Source organism: Hylobates moloch, unplaced genomic scaffold, assembly GCF_009828535.3.
Source record: "Hylobates moloch isolate HMO894 unplaced genomic scaffold, HMol_V3 SCAFFOLD_11, whole genome shotgun sequence".
NCBI lineage: Eukaryota > Metazoa > Chordata > Mammalia > Primates > Hylobatidae > Hylobates > Hylobates moloch.
In genome coordinates this window covers 4,417,581-4,438,618 of record NW_026652286.1, presented here as the reverse complement: position 1 = coordinate 4,438,618, position 21,038 = coordinate 4,417,581, and the positions used below count along the sequence as shown (strand labels likewise).

General features: G+C 40.1%; 1 protein-coding gene across 2 annotated transcripts in view; it reads left to right on the top strand.

The window, feature by feature from the left end:
- The window catches only part of HSD17B12 (hydroxysteroid 17-beta dehydrogenase 12), a 168,823-nt gene extending 157,802 nt beyond the window's left edge, over positions 1–11,021 (top strand). For both annotated transcript variants that reach the window (XM_032166223.2, XM_058446266.1), the window contains exons 10-11: positions 9,116–9,265; positions 9,545–11,021. In XM_032166223.2, the coding sequence (XP_032022114.1) occupies positions 9,116–9,265; positions 9,545–9,649 (255 nt within the window). In that variant the 3' untranslated portion in view covers positions 9,650–11,021. The remainder of the gene's footprint in view (positions 1–9,115; positions 9,266–9,544) is intronic.
- Positions 11,022–21,038: the final 10,017 nt, after the last annotated feature.

Genomic DNA, 21,038 nt, shown 5'->3' with positions numbered 1-21,038 from the left:
CTTCCTTAGAGAAACCCAAAAGCTAGATTCGGATTATGCTTTCTGGGTCAAAATATCACATATGTATGTGATGTTGTGTCGTCAGGGCCTCACGTGGGGAGACACACGAGATCCATCCGCTCTTCATTGGTAGCGACGTTTCTGACCCCCGACTCTAGGTGTTACCCAACTTGTCTGCCATATAATTACTATTATTTCCCTTGCACTAACAAGCAATCTGTGGGGAGACCCTAAAACTGTGCAAACATTTTGGCCCCTATCAAAATTTCCCCTAGATGTAGCATCAGTCATGTTTCTTCACAAACCTGCCTCATAAAGAGATTTTTGATGCTAAAGAATTCCTGAAGCCCTGCCTGGATATTTCATCATTTCAAAATGAAAAGTCACAGCTAAAGCATGCTCACAGTGTCCTCAGTGCAGGCTGTGGTTTTATGAAAACTGCACTGGTCATCGGTGTGCCTTGAGGCCGAGAGGAAAGGACGCTGAGCTTGGAGTCAGCAGACAAAGGTTTGAGTTCTGCCTTCAACATCCGGTGACCATCTGACCTACAGAAAGTCGCTTCATTACTTTACGCCTTAATCTCCCCTTCTGGCAAGTGGGATAAGTGATGTGAGATAAAAACACTCCAAGCTGGGAAATGATATATAAGGGTGAAGAAGAGAGGAGAGACTTATATTTATTGGATATCTACAATATGCCCATGTTTTCACCTCCTTTGTCAACTCATTTTACATAGATGTTAACCTAGTCCCATTTTACAAATAGGAAACGGATCAACAGGAGCCCTGTGCTGGGCACGGTGGCTCACACCTGTAATCCCAGCACTCTGGGAGGCTGAGGCAGGCAGATCACTTGAGGTCAGAAGTTCAAGGCCAGCCTGGCCAACATGGCGAAGCCCCATTCTCTCCTAAAAATACAAAAATTAGCCAGGCGTGGTGGTGCGTGCCTATAAACCCAGCTACTGTGGGGGGCTGAGGCATGAAAATGTTTTTAACCTGGGAGGCAGAGGTTGCTGTGAGCCGAGATCACACCCCTGCATGCTAGCCTGGGCAACAGAACAAGACTTTGTCTCAAAAAAAATAAAAATAAAAATAAAGAGGAGTCCTGAAACTTGCTTAAAGTCAATTTAGTTTATCAAACAGCTCCTGCCTGCTATTTACCAGACCCTTGGCTAGGCATCTAGGAAACACAGGTAAATAAGACCCAGTCCCTGTCCTGAAGGCACACACACAGAAAAGACAAATATTTAAACACATGACACCCACACTAAGTCCAAAACTGGACGTATATATCCTGTTCCACGTGTCTTCAGTCAAGAAATATTTAGAAAGCACCTAATAATCTGGCAAAAGGCAGACAGAGCCTCTGCTGTGGTTGAATTTACATTTATTGGGAGGGAGACAGACATTAAATCCACGAATAAGACAATTGTATAGAGTGACACGTTCTCGAGAAGAAACTAAAAAAGAGTGATATGTTCAAGAACATGGGGAGGTGTAGAGAATGTACCGAGCTTGGTGTGAGTAACTCCGTCTGCAGGGCCGTCCTCTTTCTCAAAGAGGTGTTGCTCTGCGTCACGCAGTTTCCTTCCTTTGACCTGGGAGGCCGGGTCTCTGGAAATGCTCTTAACAAGGACATCATCCGCGAAGGGACACCATCCCCTGAGGTTTTCTTTACCAGAAGAAAGGTGGGGATGCAGATAGAGACCATCTAAGCCCAGAGAACTTTCAGCTGCCCTGAAAATGAAGTGGACTTTTTCATTCTTAGCAGGAGATTACAAAAGAACACTCCATTTACATTTGAACTTATTGTCCTGAAGAAATCCTCTGGGGGCCATGCACGGTGGCTCACGCCTGTAATCCCAGCATTTTGGGAGGCCAAGGCAGGAGGGTCGCTTGAGCCCAAGAGTTTAACACCAGCCTGGGTAACATAGTGAGACACCGTCTCTACAAAAAATAGAAAAAAAAAAGCTGGGCATGATGGTGCATGCCTGTGGTCCCAGCCACTCAGGAAGCTGAGACAGGAGAATCACTTGAGCCCAGGAGGTTGAAGGTGCAGTGAGCTGTGATGGTGTCACTGCACTCCAGCCTGGGTGATGGGTGGCAGAGCAAGACTCAGTCTCACAAGAAAAAAAAAAAAAAGACAGACAGAAATCCTGTGGGCTCCATTCCCTTGTTACTACTTTCCAGTGCCTTTGTCTTGGTAATGAGAGTTGGTGGTTTTGTTAATTCAGGTAAAAGTGTAGTTTTTAATCAGAATAGACTTGATTTGGGTTAATCCATAAAATTTAGAAAACAAATAGGACAAATTGAGATGAGAGAAAACAAAATTTAAGAATTTTTTAATGAAAGAAGATATTCCTTCTTTGTATTTTTGTTACAGTATTTTATTGCTTAGAGTATTCATATAGTTCTATTGGGCTTCAAAGAACTAGAAAGCTAAATATTGAGAAACGGCTACGGGGATTACAAATATAAGTCTCCATCCTTTCTTCCTGTTAATTGCCAATGACTATGAAAGGAGTTAATAGAGTGTGTCTTTTGTGCATATGGAGTCTAAATAGAGTTATAAAGCAATATCAAGATTCTCACTGGAAATGTTCAGGTATGGCCAACTCTACCAATTTTGAGAAATGACTTAAGAATAGTAAAATTAGTCCTGTTGGGCTCACTGGACTCAGATCCCTTCCAACCAGCTGAATCTCGATTTTTTCAGTGATGTCCTTTTTTCTTGGCCATTTACAACAGTGTTGTACCACAAGACCTACAAGCTTAAGAGGTCCTTCCAAACCATTACATGTGTGTCCAGGAGAACTAAGATATTCAGTTGGTTACCTCAACAGTCAGATATTCTCCGTGGAAAATGGCATTCTTATATGTCTTATTGGATATAAAAAGTCAGCCAAGTTCTTCTTTCCAAATTCATTCTAAAAATATAGATTTTGGAAAACTTACAAAATAATTGCTAATACATACTAAAGTTCAAATCCCACACTCTTTAACTGATAATATTTTATTTAATTCTCATGATGGTATAATAAGGAAGATTGTATAGCCTCTAATTACAGAGGAAGAAACTAAGGCTCAGTCACCGAGTGTTTTGCTCAAGATCACACAGCTAGTAAGTGGTCAAGCTGGAATTTGAATCCAAGTTGGTCTGATTATAACCAATGCTGATTTTTTTTTTCCTGTTACCCTGCCGCCTCTATTTTCACACCCCAAACTTAATCCTTTAGGAAATCCTTGCAGCATACCCACTATTTGACTACTTCTCATGACCTCCACTGCTACCACTCTAGCTGAGCCACCATCATAGCTTGTCCTGGACATTTTGCAGTATCTTACTATCTGGCCTTCCTACACCCATCGTGGTTTAACAGCCCCTATAGCCTACTCATAGCAGCCAGAATGATCTCTTTAAAATAAAATCCAGCTGGGCACAGTGGCTCACACATGTAATCCCCACACTTTGGGAGGCTGAGATGTATGGATTGCTTGGGCTCATTGAGTTCAAGACCAGTCTGGGCAACATGGTGAAACCCTGTCTCTACAAAAAAAAATTTAAAAATTAGCCAGGCATGGTGGTGTGTGCCTGTGGTCCTTGATACTTGGGAGGCTGAGGTGGGAGGATGGCTTGAGCCCAGGAGGTGGAGGTTGCAATGAGCTGAGATCGCACCACTGCACTCCAGCCTGGGTGACAGAGCGAGGCTATCTCAAACAAAACAAAAAAATCCAGTTACTTCACTGCTACGCTAAAAATTCTTCCTTGGCTTCTCGTCTCTTTCACAATGAAACCATGAGTTTTTATGACCCTCAATGTTCTGATTTTAAACTTCCATGTTATGTCCCCTCCCCATCTTCCTACTTCTGTGGCCTCCTTCCAATTCTGGAAACACCTTGAGGATGCCTTCATCTCAGGGCCTTTGCACTTGTTCCTTCAGTCTCAAAGGCTCTTCACCCAGATATTCTTTTGGCCAACTCCGTCTCTTTGTTCAGATCTTTGGTTATAAGTCACCACATCAAAGGGGCCTTGCTTGAGAACCCACCTGCAGGCTCAGCCTCTATCAGCTCTTTTACCCAGGTATTTTTTTCATCTTCCTTTTTTATCATCGCCTGCCAATACTGTACACCTTTAATTATTATTTGTTTGTGGTCTATATCCCACTACTGAAGTGTAAGCTCTGTAAGATTAGGGACTCTGTTTTTATTCACAATGAATTTTATTCATTAAGTTCCCATTGCCTAAAACATTGTTCTAGTAGGTGCTCAGGAAATAGTTTAGTGTTAAGTGAATGCCTTCTGTGAGATTACACTGTTTTTCTTTTTGTTCCTTGAATGTTAACATACAAATTCCACATCTTTGGAGGTGGGTTATTTACAAGATTATCAGCCAACATTTATCAAGGATCTTTGTGTAGAGCACAATATTTTGAACTCCTTCATTTTGGATTTAGATGCTAAGATTTATATGTATTGTTATTACAGGGCCTTTTTTCATTGCTATATAACCAGGGATCTCTGCACCATCAGAACAACTCCTTTTTCCTAAAATTTCTAGAAAGTCTAAGGGTTTCTGCCAAGTAGATAATCAAGGGCCTTTATATGGTAAAGCTAATTTCGTGGCCTGCAAGTAAATACACACTCCAAAACTATAATATAGGTGTATAATTATTTCGGTTTTTGTATACCAGATCCTGAAATCGTAGATGAATACACAGATTTCAGGAAATGGAGTTTTCCTAGTATTCTTCATAGGAGCCCCAGCTTCTGCCTTAAGAGTGTGTACTGTCTACACGGTTGAATTTAATGCTCAGTAAAGGCAGACATGACACCATGTCTGAAATCTCATACTGTGCACATACGCTAGACCCTAGTGTCTTCTGGGTCTTCATTTTCCCAGGTCATTGTCATCTGATGTTCTGGTCATTTTTCAATTGAAAAGCATGTTTAGTACACAGATGATGACACCTGAAAGATGCCCTACCATGTTAAGTTCCAAGGTTCAATCCCTGATTCTTGAATATCTGCCATGCAGTTTCAGGCATCTTTCTTTCCACTACTCCATGGCCATAAGCCTTCCTCTTCTGAATCAAGCCCCCTGAATTGTACTGTGAAGTCCAGTTATCTAAGCAAGCTGCTCCAGCGGGTGAGAAAAAAGATACCAAGTTGTCGGGCCTGGCACGGTGGCTCATGCCTGTAATCCCAGCACTTGGGAGGGTGAGGCGGGCGGATCACCTGAGGTTGGGAGTTCGAGACCAGCCTGACCAACATGGAGAAACTCCGTCTCTACTAAAAATACAAGATTAGCCGGGCGTGGTGGCAGGCGCCTGTTATCGCAGCTACTCAGGAGGCTGAGGCAGGGGAATTGCTTGAACCAGGGAGGTGGAGGTTGCAGTGAGCCGAGATGGCGCCACTGCACTCCAGCCTGGGTGACAGAGCGAGGCTCCATCTCAAGATACCAAGTTGTCTCCAGTGATTTTCTTTTTTTTTTTTTTTTTAATTGTTTTAAAATAGGCTGAGCAAGGAAGCACCAACAGCTTTGCTTTATGGCCTAATTAATTATTTGCCATTTGGGAATTCTAAATTTGAAGACCAGGATACTTGCCCACATCTGCAGCTCTCAAGGTCAGGTTGTTTCTGAGCTGGCAATATTTGTAATGGGAACTTGTTGAGCTTGAGCAACTTGAAAAATCTGTTCTGCCCACAATTTCCTATAAAAGTATGAGTATCTTCTTGACCTGTTTCCCATAATGTTTTCCTGAGTAAGCAGGAGAAATCAACTAATTATCACTTGTTGGGTTTTTATTTAACAGTTGAAGGATGTACCTAGATGGCTTTTTGATATCTAAGATATTTCTTTACTTTCACATAACCTGGAATATTTATTTTTAAATCATTGGCAAGTAGCTATAAGTATGCCTATTTAGTTAGGTGGTCTTATATATGCTTCAGAATTTCTAAAATTTTGGCTTAAACGTTCATATTATCAACTTCTTGGTGTAGTTAATTTTCTGGATCATAGCAGTGGAAAGAGACCCCAGTACTCCTCTTCAGTGCTGTCCATAATGAAGTGTCTTTTACCAATTCATTCAATAGATATTAATTGTACCTCTGCTATGTACCAAGTACTGTTCTAAAGCATTAAAATATATGAATATGACCAAGTCTTCATGGAGCTTGTGTTCTAGAAATGGATACCACCCAGTGATTGGATTCAGTTTTCTGTACCGCTTTGCCTCCCTCCTGCCACTCTTCACACATTTCCAACATTTGAACCATCCTGGGCTATGCAGTTCCCTGAAAAACATCATGCTCTTCTGTGGCTCCTTTTCTTGGCTCCTGCTGTTCCCTTATTTGTTTACAATCAGGGAAATTCTTGCACTTCATTTAAGACTTAGCTCAAACGCTGTTTCGTCTTTGAACCCTCCACTAGGCCATGTTAACTGCCTTGATTTTAAACCATCGTGGAAATAAATATACTTTCTAGAAAAGAATTTACATTTCTTAGCTGGAAAAACATAACCCAACTTGGAATTCCTGAGTATGCATCTCTTGTCCCCACCCCTTGATCTGGGGGTTCTCTAGACTAGCTCTAGGGTTTAGCTGCATGAAGAGTTAACTTGTGGCACCACCAAGTGGTTCAGTCAGGCAGTGCAACGTAATTCTCCTACAAGATCAAAGTAGTCCAATTTATATCGTGTTACATATGAAGGGAGGGAAGAAGATGGCAGAAAGGATGGAAGAAAGGAACAAAAAATTATAATGCAGTTGAGAGGTATAATGATTAGACCACCTCTACCTCTAGAAGCTCAAAATCTTACAATACCTTTACCAGGCTTGTGATCTATATTTGGGATTTTTTTTTTAATCTTCACTATTTTGTGACCTTTAAACCTAACGCATAGAAATGAGAAATGGTTTGCTTATGTTCCTTCGTTATGTGAGATCAGAGTATATACATATACTCTTTCTTTCCTTACTGCTCAACTTTGCTCTGGGAAATAACCTTTTCTTTACTGACCCATTGCGAGAGCCTCACTGAACTCTGCATTTCCTACTCAGTCTGAGTCTGAGATCTCACCCTAGTGTGTGCTCTCGTAGACTATATCCTTGTGGCAAAGTGGTTCTTAAAAGATGTGACAAAAAAATTTTTTTTCTAAGTGAGGGATAAATGTATAGTGATAATCCCAATAAACAAATTCTCAGAAATCAAAAGTTACCTAATCAAAGTTGGCTCAAATATTGAAGTACTTCATACTTAGTATGAGTTCGTGGCTGCAGGGACAAGGAAAGAGGAAGATAGAGAGTGACAGCACTCCATCTGGGGTTCTTGGTTCTAATGGAGAGGCTGAGGTTTCATCTAACCTGTCAAGGAGAGTGGGTTGCATTCCTTGACTTACACTTCGGAGTGGGAAAAATGCAAAGCACACACGTACATAAAAACCCAGAGACGGCCGGGCGCGGTGGCTCACGCCTATAATCCCAGCACTTTGGGAGGCCGAGGTGGGTGGATCACGAGGTCAGGAGATGGAGACCATCCTGGCTAACACGGTGAAACCGCGTCTCTACTAAAAATACAAAAAATTAGCCTGGCGTGGTGGCGGGTGCCTGTAGTCCCAGCTACTGGGGAGGCTGAGGCAGGAGAATGGCGTGAATGCAGTAGGCGGAGCTTGCGGTGAGCAGAGATCGCGCCACTGCACTCCAGCCTGGGCGACAGAGCAAGACTCTGTCTCAAAAAAAAAAAAAAAGCCCAGAGACATGGGACCACTCCTTCTAGGTCTCAGCAGGAAGGAAATCCATAGAATGGAACAGATCTCAATTTGATTGAAATTTTAAGATTTTGACCACCATGTGTTAGAACCATTCCTTTTCTTTAGTGGAAGTGTCATTGGGCCAAGCGTGGTAGCTCACACCTGTCATCCCGACACTTGGGGAGGCTGAGGTGGGAGGATCACCTGAGCCCAGAAGTTTGAGACCAGCCTGGGCAACATGTTGAAACCTTGTCTCTACAAAAAATTTTACAATTAGCTGGACGTGGTGGTGCATGCCCGTGGTCCCAACTACTCAGAAGGTTGAGACAGGAGGATTACTTGAGCCCAAGAGGTCAAGGCTGCAGTGAGCTATGATCATGCCACCGCACTCCAGCCTAAGCAACAAGCAAAACCCTGCCTCAAAAAAAGAAAAAAAAAAAAAGAAGAAGAAGAAAAAGAAAAAAAGAAGTGTCATTGTAGTGATACTTCACACATGTGAGATAAACAATACATTCACTCTTTGTTGAACTATCATGCCCAGGTTATTTCAAACTACAGAAGGACCTCTTGTATCATGACTCAGGACTTGTTATAATAGGGTTTCCTTATACTCTGTGTTGAATCACATCCAAAATGCAGCAAGCATAAGCAATAAAGAACCTAACATTATTGAAGTTCCTCTAAAGGTCATGTCCAGATTTGTCACCCTACACCCATCCAGTCAGGTGTCTTTTAGTCACCCAAACAGTTTCCGTATTGTTAGACTGTGTTCCCTCTAAAAAAGAAAAAAAGGGAAGTGGTTCTATCTTATCAATAAAATTGTTTATAAAACTCAGAAGTAGAATGGTGAGAAACTAGGGAAGAAAAGTAGTAATGCAAGGCTGAGAAATAAGATGTCTATTTCAGAAGGATCAAAGCTGATAGAACAAGCTTAATTAGCCATAAATTATGGAGAAAGTTGGCGTTATCCTGTTAGAAGAATAAAGTATCAAAAATCTCCTACTTGGTGGTTCTGTCTCAATGTTCAGTTTACTAAGTGTCAAAAATATCCTATCCTGAATCTGTGCTCTCTAGATTATTTAATGCTTTCCTTTTTAAAGGTTCAAAAAGGTAGATTTCTGCTTATTTTTAATACTTTCTCTGGTCTCAAACTCTGTTTTATTGAGAGACTGATTTGTTACAATTTGTTTTATGGTATCATGTGTTCTATCAAATTGGCTTTAGATAGCCACTTCTCTTTTCTTCTCTCTCTGTAAAGATACTGATGTTTCTACCACTAAGAGCAGTCAAGCACCACTGTACAGTCTGAGTTTGTGGCCTTGCTAATGAATGGCATGTTTTCTGGGGTGGGTGTTACCTTTCTAGAGTGTCCTGCCATACTTCGTAGCTACAAAACTGGCTAAAATCCGGAAGCCAACTTTGGATAAGCCCTCTCCGGAGACGTTTGTGAAGTCTGCAATTAGAACAGTCGGCCTGCAATCCCGAACCAACGGATACCTGATCCATGCTCTTATGGTAAGTAGATTTTTTGAGTCGCAAATCAATACTTTCTGGCTTGGGGTTTCTTTCCCATTGAGTTACAGGATAGTATGTAATAGATTAGCATATATACATTGTCCAGCCATAGTAACAAGACATCTATGTCTTGTTATAATTATAATGGTTGTATACCCAAGAACTTTAAAATCTACCTATAAATAAAATCAACACTATAATAAAACGTTAAATCATATGCTTCAATTTAGCCCGAATTGTAGGCTATAATTACATATCTCTCGCATTCGGTTTCCCTAGGGCTCGATATTCTCAAACGTGCCTTCTTGGATTTATTTGAAAATAGCCATGTATATGAACAAGTCTACACGGGCTCACTATCTGAAGAAAACCAAGAAGAACTAAACATTGATAACTGCATTGTAACCTGGCCAGATGCTCCAGCGTATGCACGTTCACTGCAAGGCACTCTACTGGTTTTGAAAATCTGAAGTTGTCATTTCAATAGTTATTAACATGACTAAATATTATCTTAATTAAGAGGAAAATAGAAGTTGCTTTTAGGGGTTTCTGACATATATTCTGGATACTATCAGAGGTAATTTTGAAGTTTAATATAAATGCTCATATCAAATGAATATAGAACTAATATTGTCAAGAACAGCTAATAGAAAGGAATGCTATTATAGCAAATCACAGAATGATAGACTCAAGCATAAAACTCGGCAGTTTTATCTGCTTCAAAATGCCGTTGATCATTATTCCTGTATTTTCTCTGAAACTGATTATAAAAACCAATGTCCAGCTACTCTTTTGTTTTTGACACTTTGAAGAAATGGAGATTGATTTGATTTGTTTATAAGCAGACACACTGCAATTTACAAAGATCTCTTTAAGGTTTTATAAAATTATCTTCCAGTTTGTACATTTATATGGAATTGTTCTTTATCAAGGGTAGCTAATGACATGAAAATAATTGTGAAATATGGAATTATTTCTGACACATGAAGCCCACTAAACTATGCTTTCTTATAGTGCATATTTCTTCTCAGTTTAAATGTATGTAAATATCGAAGGTATATGGTATGATTTATAAAGATAAATGGGCCAAAGTGTACATTGAGACTGGCAGCCATCTATGGTACCACTGAAACCCTGACCCAGAAAAGTGGCTTGCTTGGACACCCAGCTGCCTTTGTTTCTGCATTGAACCAATATTGATCACACATGTGACACAGGCTAGTCCTATAGAAGTAATGACTTCACAGAAATGGCATTATAATTTTTAAATTGATACTCTACAGGTAGCTACTGATATAATTAGTTTTAATAAAACATGCTGCAACCATGGTATACAACAAAAATACATTTCTTTGGTGACTGAAATTAAGGCCATATTTACAATGACTTAATATAAGACTGACTTTTATCCTGCTTCATAACTTGTATGGGGAACTCACCAAGAAAGAATTTAATACTGTGAAATATGCAACAAGAAGATTGGTCTTTACCTAGGCTGTGGTTCCTAAGCTCTGAGTTTTAAGCACCAGTAGATTGGTATTAAAAAAAAAAAAAATGGGGCCTTAGCTTCTGGCTTTTAATTTTGCCAGCTAAGGACATAAAACAAAAACAAACAAACAAAAACAAAAACAAATAACTATCTGCTATCAGCATCATTATGTAAAAGAAAATGTATTTTAGCCCCTAAAATTAGGAAGAATGTAATCTCAGAATAAAGGCTGTCATTTAAGTTGAATAAATATAGCTTTATGAAAAACACATTGTTTGCCCTTTTTTCCTCTCATTTCATTGTAGAAATGGTGACACCACAGTGACCTGGGCAATATTTTATCTGCTTTCACACATTGGTTGGTTGGTCGGTTGGTTGGTTGGTTGGTTGGTTGGTGAGTTGGTTTTGGTGTAGTGGTGGTAGAGAGAGGAGGGATTCATTTGCAAGTATACAAAATACTTTTCCTTTTATCCCAGTTAGAAAATAGTTGTAGGCTAAGTACAGTGGCTTACACCTGAAAACTCAATGCTTTGGGAGGCAGAGACAGGAGGATTGCTTGAGCCCGGGAGTTCAAGCCCAGCCTGGGCAACATAGCAAGCTCTTGTATCTACAAAAAAATTAAAAAATAAAAAATTAGCCAGGTGTGGTGGCACGCACCTGTAGTCTCAGCTACTTGGAAGGCTGAGGCAGAAGGATTGCCTGAGCCCAGGGATTAGAAGCTACAGTGAGCTATGATTGAACTACTGCACTCCAGTCTGAGTGACATAGTAAGACCCTGTCTCCAAAAAAGAAAGCAGTTGTAATTCTGGCTAGAAAATCCCTTAACAATTTCAAAACTTCTGAGCTGTGGCTTTGATTGCTTCAACTTGGCAAGCACCCACTTGTATTTGACACTCCAGGGTGAAGATGATGACGTAAAAATGTATTTTTCTAGGCACATGAAAAGAAAAATTATGCAAAAAGAGCAAACAGTATACTCCAAACCTTCAAAATAGTAAAGTAAAAATTTCAGACTTAACTTTATGTTGACTTGATTTTATGTTCTAATGCATACTAGATAAGCTTTGAACACAGACGGGCCAGGCACAGCGGCTCATGCCTGTAATCCCAGCACTTTGGGTAGGCTGAGGCCAGCCAATCATGAGGTCAGGAGTTCGAGACCAGCCTGGCCAACATGGTGAAACCCTGCCTCTAAAAAAAGTACAAAAATTAGCTGGGCGCAGTGGTGCACGCCTGTAGTCCCAGCTACTCAGGAGGCTGAGGCAGGAGAATCCCTTGAACCTGGGAAACAGAGGTTGCAGTGAGCCGAGATTGCACCACTGCACTTCAACCTAGGCGGCAGAGTGAGACACCATCTCAAAAAAAAAAAAAAAAAAAAAAAAGGTTTGAACACACAAAGACTAGAGTAGACAAGAATCACTTCTCCATTCTTGGTTATGTTTCCTTATCTTTATACACTATTGAAATCAGTTTGTTTCAAGTATTTTACCTGGGATTCTTGCACCTACATGAAATTGGCCTGCAGTCTGCCTTTCTTGCACTTTTTTGGTCAGTTGATGGTGTCAAGATTATAACTCCATTAAATGAATTGGAAAGTGTTGCCTATTTTCCTGTTCTCCATAAGAATTTGCAAAAGATTGGAATGATCTGTTTGTTAAAAGTTTATAAAGCTGTCTGGCCGTAGTATTTATCGGTGGGAAGACTTTAACTACTATAATTAGGCTGTTCAGGAATTCTATTTTTTTCTTGAGTCAATTTTGAAAAAAAAATCTAAGCATTTACCCATTTTACAATTTATTAGCATAAAGTAGCTTAAGGAATTTTCTTATTTCTAAACCTCTCCTGGATACGCATACTTCCTTTTCTGATACTGTTTGTATCTTCTCACTTTCTTTTCCTTGGCCATTTTCCCAGAAGTTTGTCTATTTTATTTTTTTAAAGAACCAACCTTAGCTTTGTTCATTCTCTTGCCCTTCTCTTTTATGTTCTGCTTTCGGATGGTTTGTTCTGTTGTTTTTCTCATTTCATAAATTGGACATTTAACTCATTCATGTTCAAGGTTTTTTCTGTTTTTAGTAAGTATCTGAGTTTATTTGAATTACCTCCTTTGCTTCACCCCATGATTGAGTGTATGCGTGTATACAAACATGTATATATACACATTTTTATTGCTTTTCCATTTATATCTTTACATTATGATTTATTTGACCTGTTAATTATTTTAAAGTATTTTTAAATGCACAGACTTAAGAGTTTTATAGATGTATTTCCTTTTCAAAAAAATGTTGTAATGTTAATATCACTGTTAATAAGACAATTTTATATTTTGTGAATCCTGATAAAATGTGCTGAAGACACAACAATAATTATGTGATATTCCTGCCAAAAATGTATAACATGAACATAGTAGAGAGAAATATCAGAAAAAGACAAAATGAGGAATAGCCTACAAAGTTACCACCCTATACTTGTCAAAAATTTCAAGTTAAAGGAGGCTAAAGGGACGTGACAAGTACCTGCAGCACGTGTTTCTGAATTGGATCTTGGTCAAGAAAGCATTTTTTAAACTTTTGTTCTTTCAGACATTTTTGAGACATTCGGTAAAATTTGAGTAAGGTCTGTAAATTATTAATAGCATTATATCAGTGTGACTTCCTGATTTTGATAAGAACGTCATGGTTACTTGAAAAAGTCCTTGTTTTTTAGGAAATAGACACTGGAGCGTTTAGGGTTAATGGAATATTGATATGCAACTGAATCACAATAGGCTTAGGAAAAATTATAGAAAATGGTACAGTAAATGGGGTAAGATGTTAACCTTTGGAAAATCTATGTGGAGGTATATGAATACTTTGTACTGTTCTGCAGATTTACTGTAAATCTGGAATCATTTCAGAATAGAAAGTTTAAAAATAGCTTTTGTTGTTGGTTCTAACTAATTGCATGTGGTCAAAGAACATGCGAGTGTGATAAAGCTTGGGCAAATTGTTACAGCCTTTCTCTGCCTCAGCTTTGCCATCTGAAAAATGGAAATAATAGCAACTATGTCATATATTGTTTGAGAGGAAGTTAAGACATTTAAAGTACTGACAACTCATCCAGGCACAAGTATATAAATATATGTTGTAGTAGGCTGAATAATGGCCCCCAAGACATCAGGTCCTAATCCATGAACCCTATGTTACCTTACATGGAAATGAGGTCTTTGCAGATGTGATTAAATTGGAGATCTTGAGATGGGGAGATTTTCTTGGATTATCTAGATAGGTCCTAAATGCAATCACAAGTGTCTTTAATCAGAGGCAGGGAGATTGCAGACAGAAGAGGAGAAGGCAGTGTGATCATGAAGGCAGAGACTGGAATGATGCACCCACAAACCAAGGAATATCAGTAGCCACAAAAAAAAAAAAAGGAAGGATCAAGGAACAGATTCTCTCCTAGAAATTCTGGAGGATGAAGCATCCCACCAACAATTTGATTTTGGTGTAGTTATACTCATTTTGGACTTCTGGTCTCCAGGGAACTGTGAGAATAAATTTCTGTTGTTTTAAACCACTGAGTTTGGGATAAATTTGTTCCAGCAGCCGTAGGAAACACAAATGTAAATTGTATTACCTATTAGAGGTTTTGTTTGTTTAGTGTTAGGGTCTCCCTCTGTTGCCCAGACTGGAGTGGAGTGGTGTGACCATGGCTCACTGCAGCCTCAAACTCCTGGGCTCTTGCAAGTGATCCTCCCTCTTCAGCCTCCTGAGTAGCTAGGACTATAGGCACTGGCTTTATAATTTTTATTTTTAAAGATGGGGGTCTCAGTATGTTGCCCAGGCTGGTCTTGAACACGTGGCCTCCTGCAATCCTGCCTCAGCCTCCCAAGTATCTAGGATTCTAGGCATGAGTCACCACACCTAGCTAGAAATTTTTTGAGACTTGTTTTATGTCCAGGTGTGGCCAATTTTTTTTTCCTTTTTTTTTTAAGAGTCTTGCTCTGTCACCAGGCTGGAGTGCAGTAGCACCATCTCAGCTCACTGCAACCCCCGCCTCCTGGGTTCAAGCGATTCTCCTGCCTCAGCCTCCTGAGTAGCTGGGATTACAGGCGTCTGCCACCACGCCCGGCTAATCTTGTATTTTTAGTAGAGACGGAGTTTCACCATGTTGGCCAGGCTGTTCTCGAACTCCTGACCTCGATTCGCCCTCCTTGGCCTCCCAAAGTGCTGGGAGTACAGGTGTGAACCACCGCACCTGGCATGGTATGGCCAGTTTTTTTAAGTGTTTCACATGTGCTTCCTAATTATTTTTCCCCTTTTTTTTTTTTTTTTGAGACTGGTCTCACTGTGTCCCCTAGGCATGTACGATGGCATGAACTTGGCTCACTGCAGCCTCAACCTCCTGGGCTCAAGCAGTCCTCCCACCTCAGCCTCCTGAGTAGCTGGGTATGTTGCCCAAGCTGGTCTGGAACTCCTGGGCCTAAATGATCTTCTGGCATTGGCCTCCCGAAGTGTTGGAATTACAGGCGTAAGCCAAGGCACCTGGCCTCTAATCGTTTTCTACATATGTGGCACTGCTTGTTAATTTTGTTGTTCAAATCTTTCATATCTTTACTAACTTTTGTCTGACCTATTAATAATTGATAAAAGTATTTTGAATTCTCTTACTGTAATGGTAGATTTGACAATTTCCCCTCTTTTTTCAGTTTTAACTTTATACATTCTATTGAGTGAATAAAGTTTAGAATTCTTGTGTCGTTCTGGTGAGTTGAACTCTTCTTGTTATGTAGTGACTTCCTTATTGCTAATGCTTTTTGCCTTAGCAAATAAAAATCTGTTTTCTGTGATCTCAATATAGCTTTGGTTGGTATTTAGTGTATATCTTTAAATCCTTTTACCTCCTACGTGTTGATGGTTTCGTTTTGTCTCTTGTAAGTCAAATAAACCTGGATTTTGGCTTTTCATTTGGCCATCTCTACACTTTAGTAGACAAGTTTATTCCATTTACATTTATTATAATTCTTAAAACATGAAGACTTCTATCATGTTATTTTGTACTATTTGTTTCTCTTTTATGCGTTTTTTCCATTACTTATTGATTGGCTCTTTGGTTTTATTATTGTTATTATTCCATTTCTCCCTCTGTACTAGGTTTAAAGTTTTACATTCTATTTATATTTTTCTTGTGTTTACTCCTGAACTTTTTCAATGCATACTCAATACAATCTAAAGTTATCTGGTATCATAACCCGTTCTTTAATAATAATGGACTTTGGAACATCATAAGTCTGATCAACCCTTTCCCTACTTACATGCTATTGTGGGCCAATATTCTAACCTCTGATTTTTATTATTATTATTATTATTATTATTATTATTATTATTATTATTTTGAGATGGAGTCTCGCTCTGTCACTGAGGCTGGAGTGCAGTGGCGCAATCTCGGCTCACTGCAACCTCCACCTCCCGGGTTCAAGCAATTCTCCTGCCTCAGCCTCCCGAGTAGCTGGGATTACAGGTGTGTGCCACCATGCCGGGCTTTGTTGTACTTTTAGTAGAGACAGGGTTTCGCCATGTTGGCCAGGCTGGTCTCAAACTCCTGACCTCAGGTGATCCACCCACCTCACCAGCCTGTAATCCTGCCTCCCAAGTGCTGGGATTACAGGCGTGAGGCACCGTGCCCGGCCTAACCTCTGATTTTTAGAACCCCATAAGTTAGACATTTTTATTATACACACATTTTTGTATAAAATAAATTACCACCTGTTTATCAAGTTCCTTGTACACCTTTACTTCCTACATTTGAGATATTCTGGTGCATATCAGAATTTGACATTACTTTTTTTCTTTACTGATGCTGAATAAAATAGTGGTGTGATTTAGCATTGATGGCATCTTAAAGTTAATGAAATACTGGATCATATTACTGACTTCTGGCTTCCATTGTTGGTTTTCAGAAATGAGTATGGCACCTTTTTTTGTAGGTGATCTATCTCTGGCCTCTTTTGCAATACCTTTTGACTTGGTGTTCCTCAGTTTCATGCCAAGGTGTCTAAGTGTGGAACTCTTTATTTATTCTACCTGGTTTACAGTATGCTTCCTGTATCTATGAATTCATGCCTTTTGTCATTTCTGAAAATTTATCAGGCATTATCTCATTGTCTCTATCTGAGACTCAAGTTACAATTGCCAAGTCTTCGTTCTGTTTGTTTGTTTGTTTGTTTGTTTTGAGACAGTGTCTTACTCTGTCACCCAGGCTGGAGTGCAGTGGCGCAATCTTGGCTCACTGCAACCTCCGCCTCCTGGGTTCAAGCGAGTCTCCTGCCTCAGCCTCCCGAGTGCTGGGACAACAGGTGTCCGCCACCATGCCTGGCTAATTTTTGTATTTTTTTTAGTAGAAGTGGGGTTTCACCATGTTGGCCAGGCTGGTCTCAAACTCCTGACGTCAAATGATCCACCCACCTCGGCCTCCAAAATCATACTGGGATTACAGGCGTGAGCCACCGCGCCTGGCCCATTCCCTTTTAATCTCACATTTATACTTTCCATCCTTGTCTCCCTGAGCTGCATGCTGCATCATTTCTTCACATCTATATTCCATTTCTCTAATTTTTCACGTCTTTTCTGCTGTTAAAATCATTCACTATAATTTTAATTTAAAATGTTTTTCATTTTAAAAAGTTCTATTTGGGGCCAGGCACAATGGCTCATGCCTATAATCTCAGCTCTTTGAGAGGCCAAGGTGGGAAGATTCCTTGAGGCTAGGTGTTCGAGACCAGCCTGAGCAACAAAGTAAGACCCCCCATCTCTTCAAAAAATTTAAAGATTGACCAGACGTGGTGGTGCTCGCCTATAGTCGTAGCTACTTGGGAGGCTAAGGCAGGAGGATCACTTCAGCCCAGGAGGTTGAGGCTGCAGTGAGCTATGATCGCACCACTGCACTCCAGCCTGGGCAACAGAGCGAGACCCTGTCTTTTGGGAGCAGGGGGGAAAGAATCTGTTTGGTTCTCATTTAAACCTGCCTGGTCCGTCCTAATAGTTTTTTATTACCTGCTCATTTTTAAAATTCAGTGCTAAAAGTTTACATAACTATGTAATACATTGGTATTTTATGGTCCATATCTGATGATACCAATATCTTAAATTCTTAGGAGTCTAAACCCATTGTATTTCTGGTGGCTCTCACTCAAAGTGCTTTACTTTTCTTCTTTGTTTGGTATTTTTATTTTATGAGACAGGGTCATGCTATGTTGCCCAGGCCTGAGTGCAGTGGCACAATCATGGCTCACTGCAGCCTTGACCTTTTGGGCTCAAGCAGTCCTTCCACCTCTCAGCCTCCCATGTAGCTAGGACTACAGGTGGGTGCCACCATGCCTGACTAATTTTTGTATTTCCTTTGAGATGGGGTCTTGTTATGTTGCCCATGGCTGGTTTCGAGCTTCTGGGCTCAAGCAATCCGCCTGCCTTGGCCTCCCAAAGTGCTGGGATTATAGGTGTGAGCCACTGCACTGGGCTGGTGTTTTTATTTTGAAGTCCTGTTTGTTTAATTTTAATCTGGGGAATCTAATTCTGAGGGCTAAACTGGGATGCTCTTCTTCAGATATTGACTTTCTTTTGTTGCTTTCACCAGCCTGGAGCCGCTACCAGGCTGGCACTGCTCTAACCCCAGTGCAGGAATCTCAGGCTTTGGTTCTCTTACCTTCTAGTGATTTCAGTGGGTTTTGCCATTATCCCCAAGGGGCAACCCCTGATTTCCTATTCTTCTACTGCTCACTGCCTTTAGTTCTGACTTCAGTGTTTTTTCCCTTTTGTTTTGTTTTCTTGTCCTTGGAGAATTTCATTTATATCTTGTGAATTCAGCCTTGCATTAAAATGTATAGGGTGGTAACAGGTTAATTATGCAGGAGTTTGGCTCCTGAGCTAATTATTTGTTTTACGTTTTTCTAGGTAGGGGTTCAGTATGATATCAGGTAGATGATAAAACAGCATGGGGAAAATTTAAATTTCTACAGAGAACAGAGGAGAAATACAGATAATTTCTCACTAGCATACCTAAGTATTTGTGGCCACTCTTCATGTTTATTCTAATTTAGCTGGAATCTAGGATTTTTTAGCTATGCTGCCAGAAACCTCCATGGTTTTCTTTTTTCCTCTCTGTGCTTTGGTTTAGATAGTTTCTATTAACCGTTTTTTTAAAAAACAAATTAATAAATTGTACTGTATTTTAGAGCAGTTTTAGGTTTACAGAAAAAATTGAGCAGCAAGTACAGAATTCCCTACCTGTAGAGTTTTCACTATTAATTATCTTGTATTAGTGTGGTACATTTGTTACCACTGATGAACTCATATGTTACATTGTAACTCATATGTCACATTGTTAACAACTAACTACACAGTTTACATTAGGTGCCATGCTTTTCTATTGGTTTTAGCAAATGCATTTATATATCTGCCATTTTAATGTCAGAATAGTTTTACTCCCCCGTGCTCCACCCATTCATCCCTCTCTTTTCCTCCATCCCCAATCCTCTGGCAGCCACTGATCTTTTAACTGTCTCTACTGCTTTGGTTTTTCCAGAATCTTAGATACTTGGAATCCACAGTATGTAGCCTTTTCAGACAAGCTTCTTTCACTCAGCAGTATGCATTTAAGATTCATGTCTTTCTAAGGTTTGATAGCTCATTTCCTTTTATTGCTGAATAATACTCCATTACACAGATGTGTCACACTTTGTTCATTCATATCTTGGTTGCTTCCAGTTTTGGAAGGACATCTTAGTTGCTTCCAGTTTTGGCAATAAACATTTGTGCTATAAACATTTGTGCGTATTTTTGTGGACAAAAGTTTTTTTTAACTCATTCGCGTAAAGACTAAGGAGTATGATTACTGGATCACATGGTAAGAACGGTTTAGCTTAGCTTAGTTTACCTTATTTTCTACTATGTATCTTTCAAATTCACAAATCCTACCATATTTAGGGTATAGTCTGCTGTTAAATCCATCAAATGAGCTCTTAATTTCAGATATTGTACTTTTCATGTCTGGAATGTTCATTTGATTCTTTTATGTAATTTCCAATTCTTGGAGGCCGAGGCAGGCACATCATCTGAGGTCAGGAGTTCGAGACCAGCCTGGCCAGCATGGCAAAACACGATCTCTACTAAAAATACAAAAATTATCTGGGTGTGGTGGTACACATCTGTAGTCCCAGCTACTCGCGGGGCTAAGGCAGGAGGTTCACTTGAACCCAGGAGGCAGAAGTCGCAGTGAGCTGAGATGGCACCACTGCACTACAGCCTGGGTGACAGAGCAAGACTCCATCTCAAAAATAGATGAGTAAATTCCAATTCTCTATTAAAATTCTCCCTTTTCACACATTTTGTTCTTTTCCTCTATTTTCATAAATTTTCATGATAGTTGTTTTAAAGTCCGTGTCTGATTACTTTTACATTTGAATAATCTGTGGGTCTGCTTCTGTGTTTTTTTTTCTCTTGATCAGTTACATTTTTCTGCTTCCTTGCATGTTCCATAATTTTTTTAAGTGTACGGCAGACATTCTATTTTTAAAGAACCATAAAGACTGAAGTTGATTGTATTTTCCTCCATAGAGAGTTTGCCCTTTCCCTGCTGAGTAGGATGAGAACTCATCACTTTATTAGGAATTGAACTGGGCGAGGGCTAGGAAGCCACCTTGATTACATTCAGTGCCCTGTAGTTTCAAATGTCTACAGAATGAGGCCTGCCATATGTTTATTGTGGACTTGTCTTTCTCAGAATCTTGTTTCCAAGCATATAAAGACTATGAAAGGGGCCAGACAGACTCTGTGGCTCACACCTGTAACCCCAGCACTTTGGAAGGCTGAGGTGGGCCAACCGCTTGAGCCCAGAAGTTCGAGGCCAGCCTGGGCAATATGGTGAAACCCTGTCTCTTGTAAAAATACAAAAATTAACCAGGTGTAGTGGTGCATGCCTGTGATCCCAGCTACTCAGGAGGCTGAGCCTGGAGGATCACTTAATCCTGTGGAGACTGCAGTGAGTTGTGATTGCACCACAGCACTCCAGCCTGGGTGACAGAGTGAGACCCTGTCTCAAAAAAAAGACTATGAAAGGTTTTACCTTGTCTTTCTTGTCTTCCTAGCCCCACCCTCCACCCTTCCATGCTGCCCCAGTACTCAGCAAATGCTCCATAGGGCAAACTGGCCATGCATTTGGGGGTTTTTCTAGATTCCAATCTGTTATGCCATCCCAATGGCTGTCAAAATGTCTGTTGGATTCTCTTTCCTCTAGTAGAGATGCCAGTAC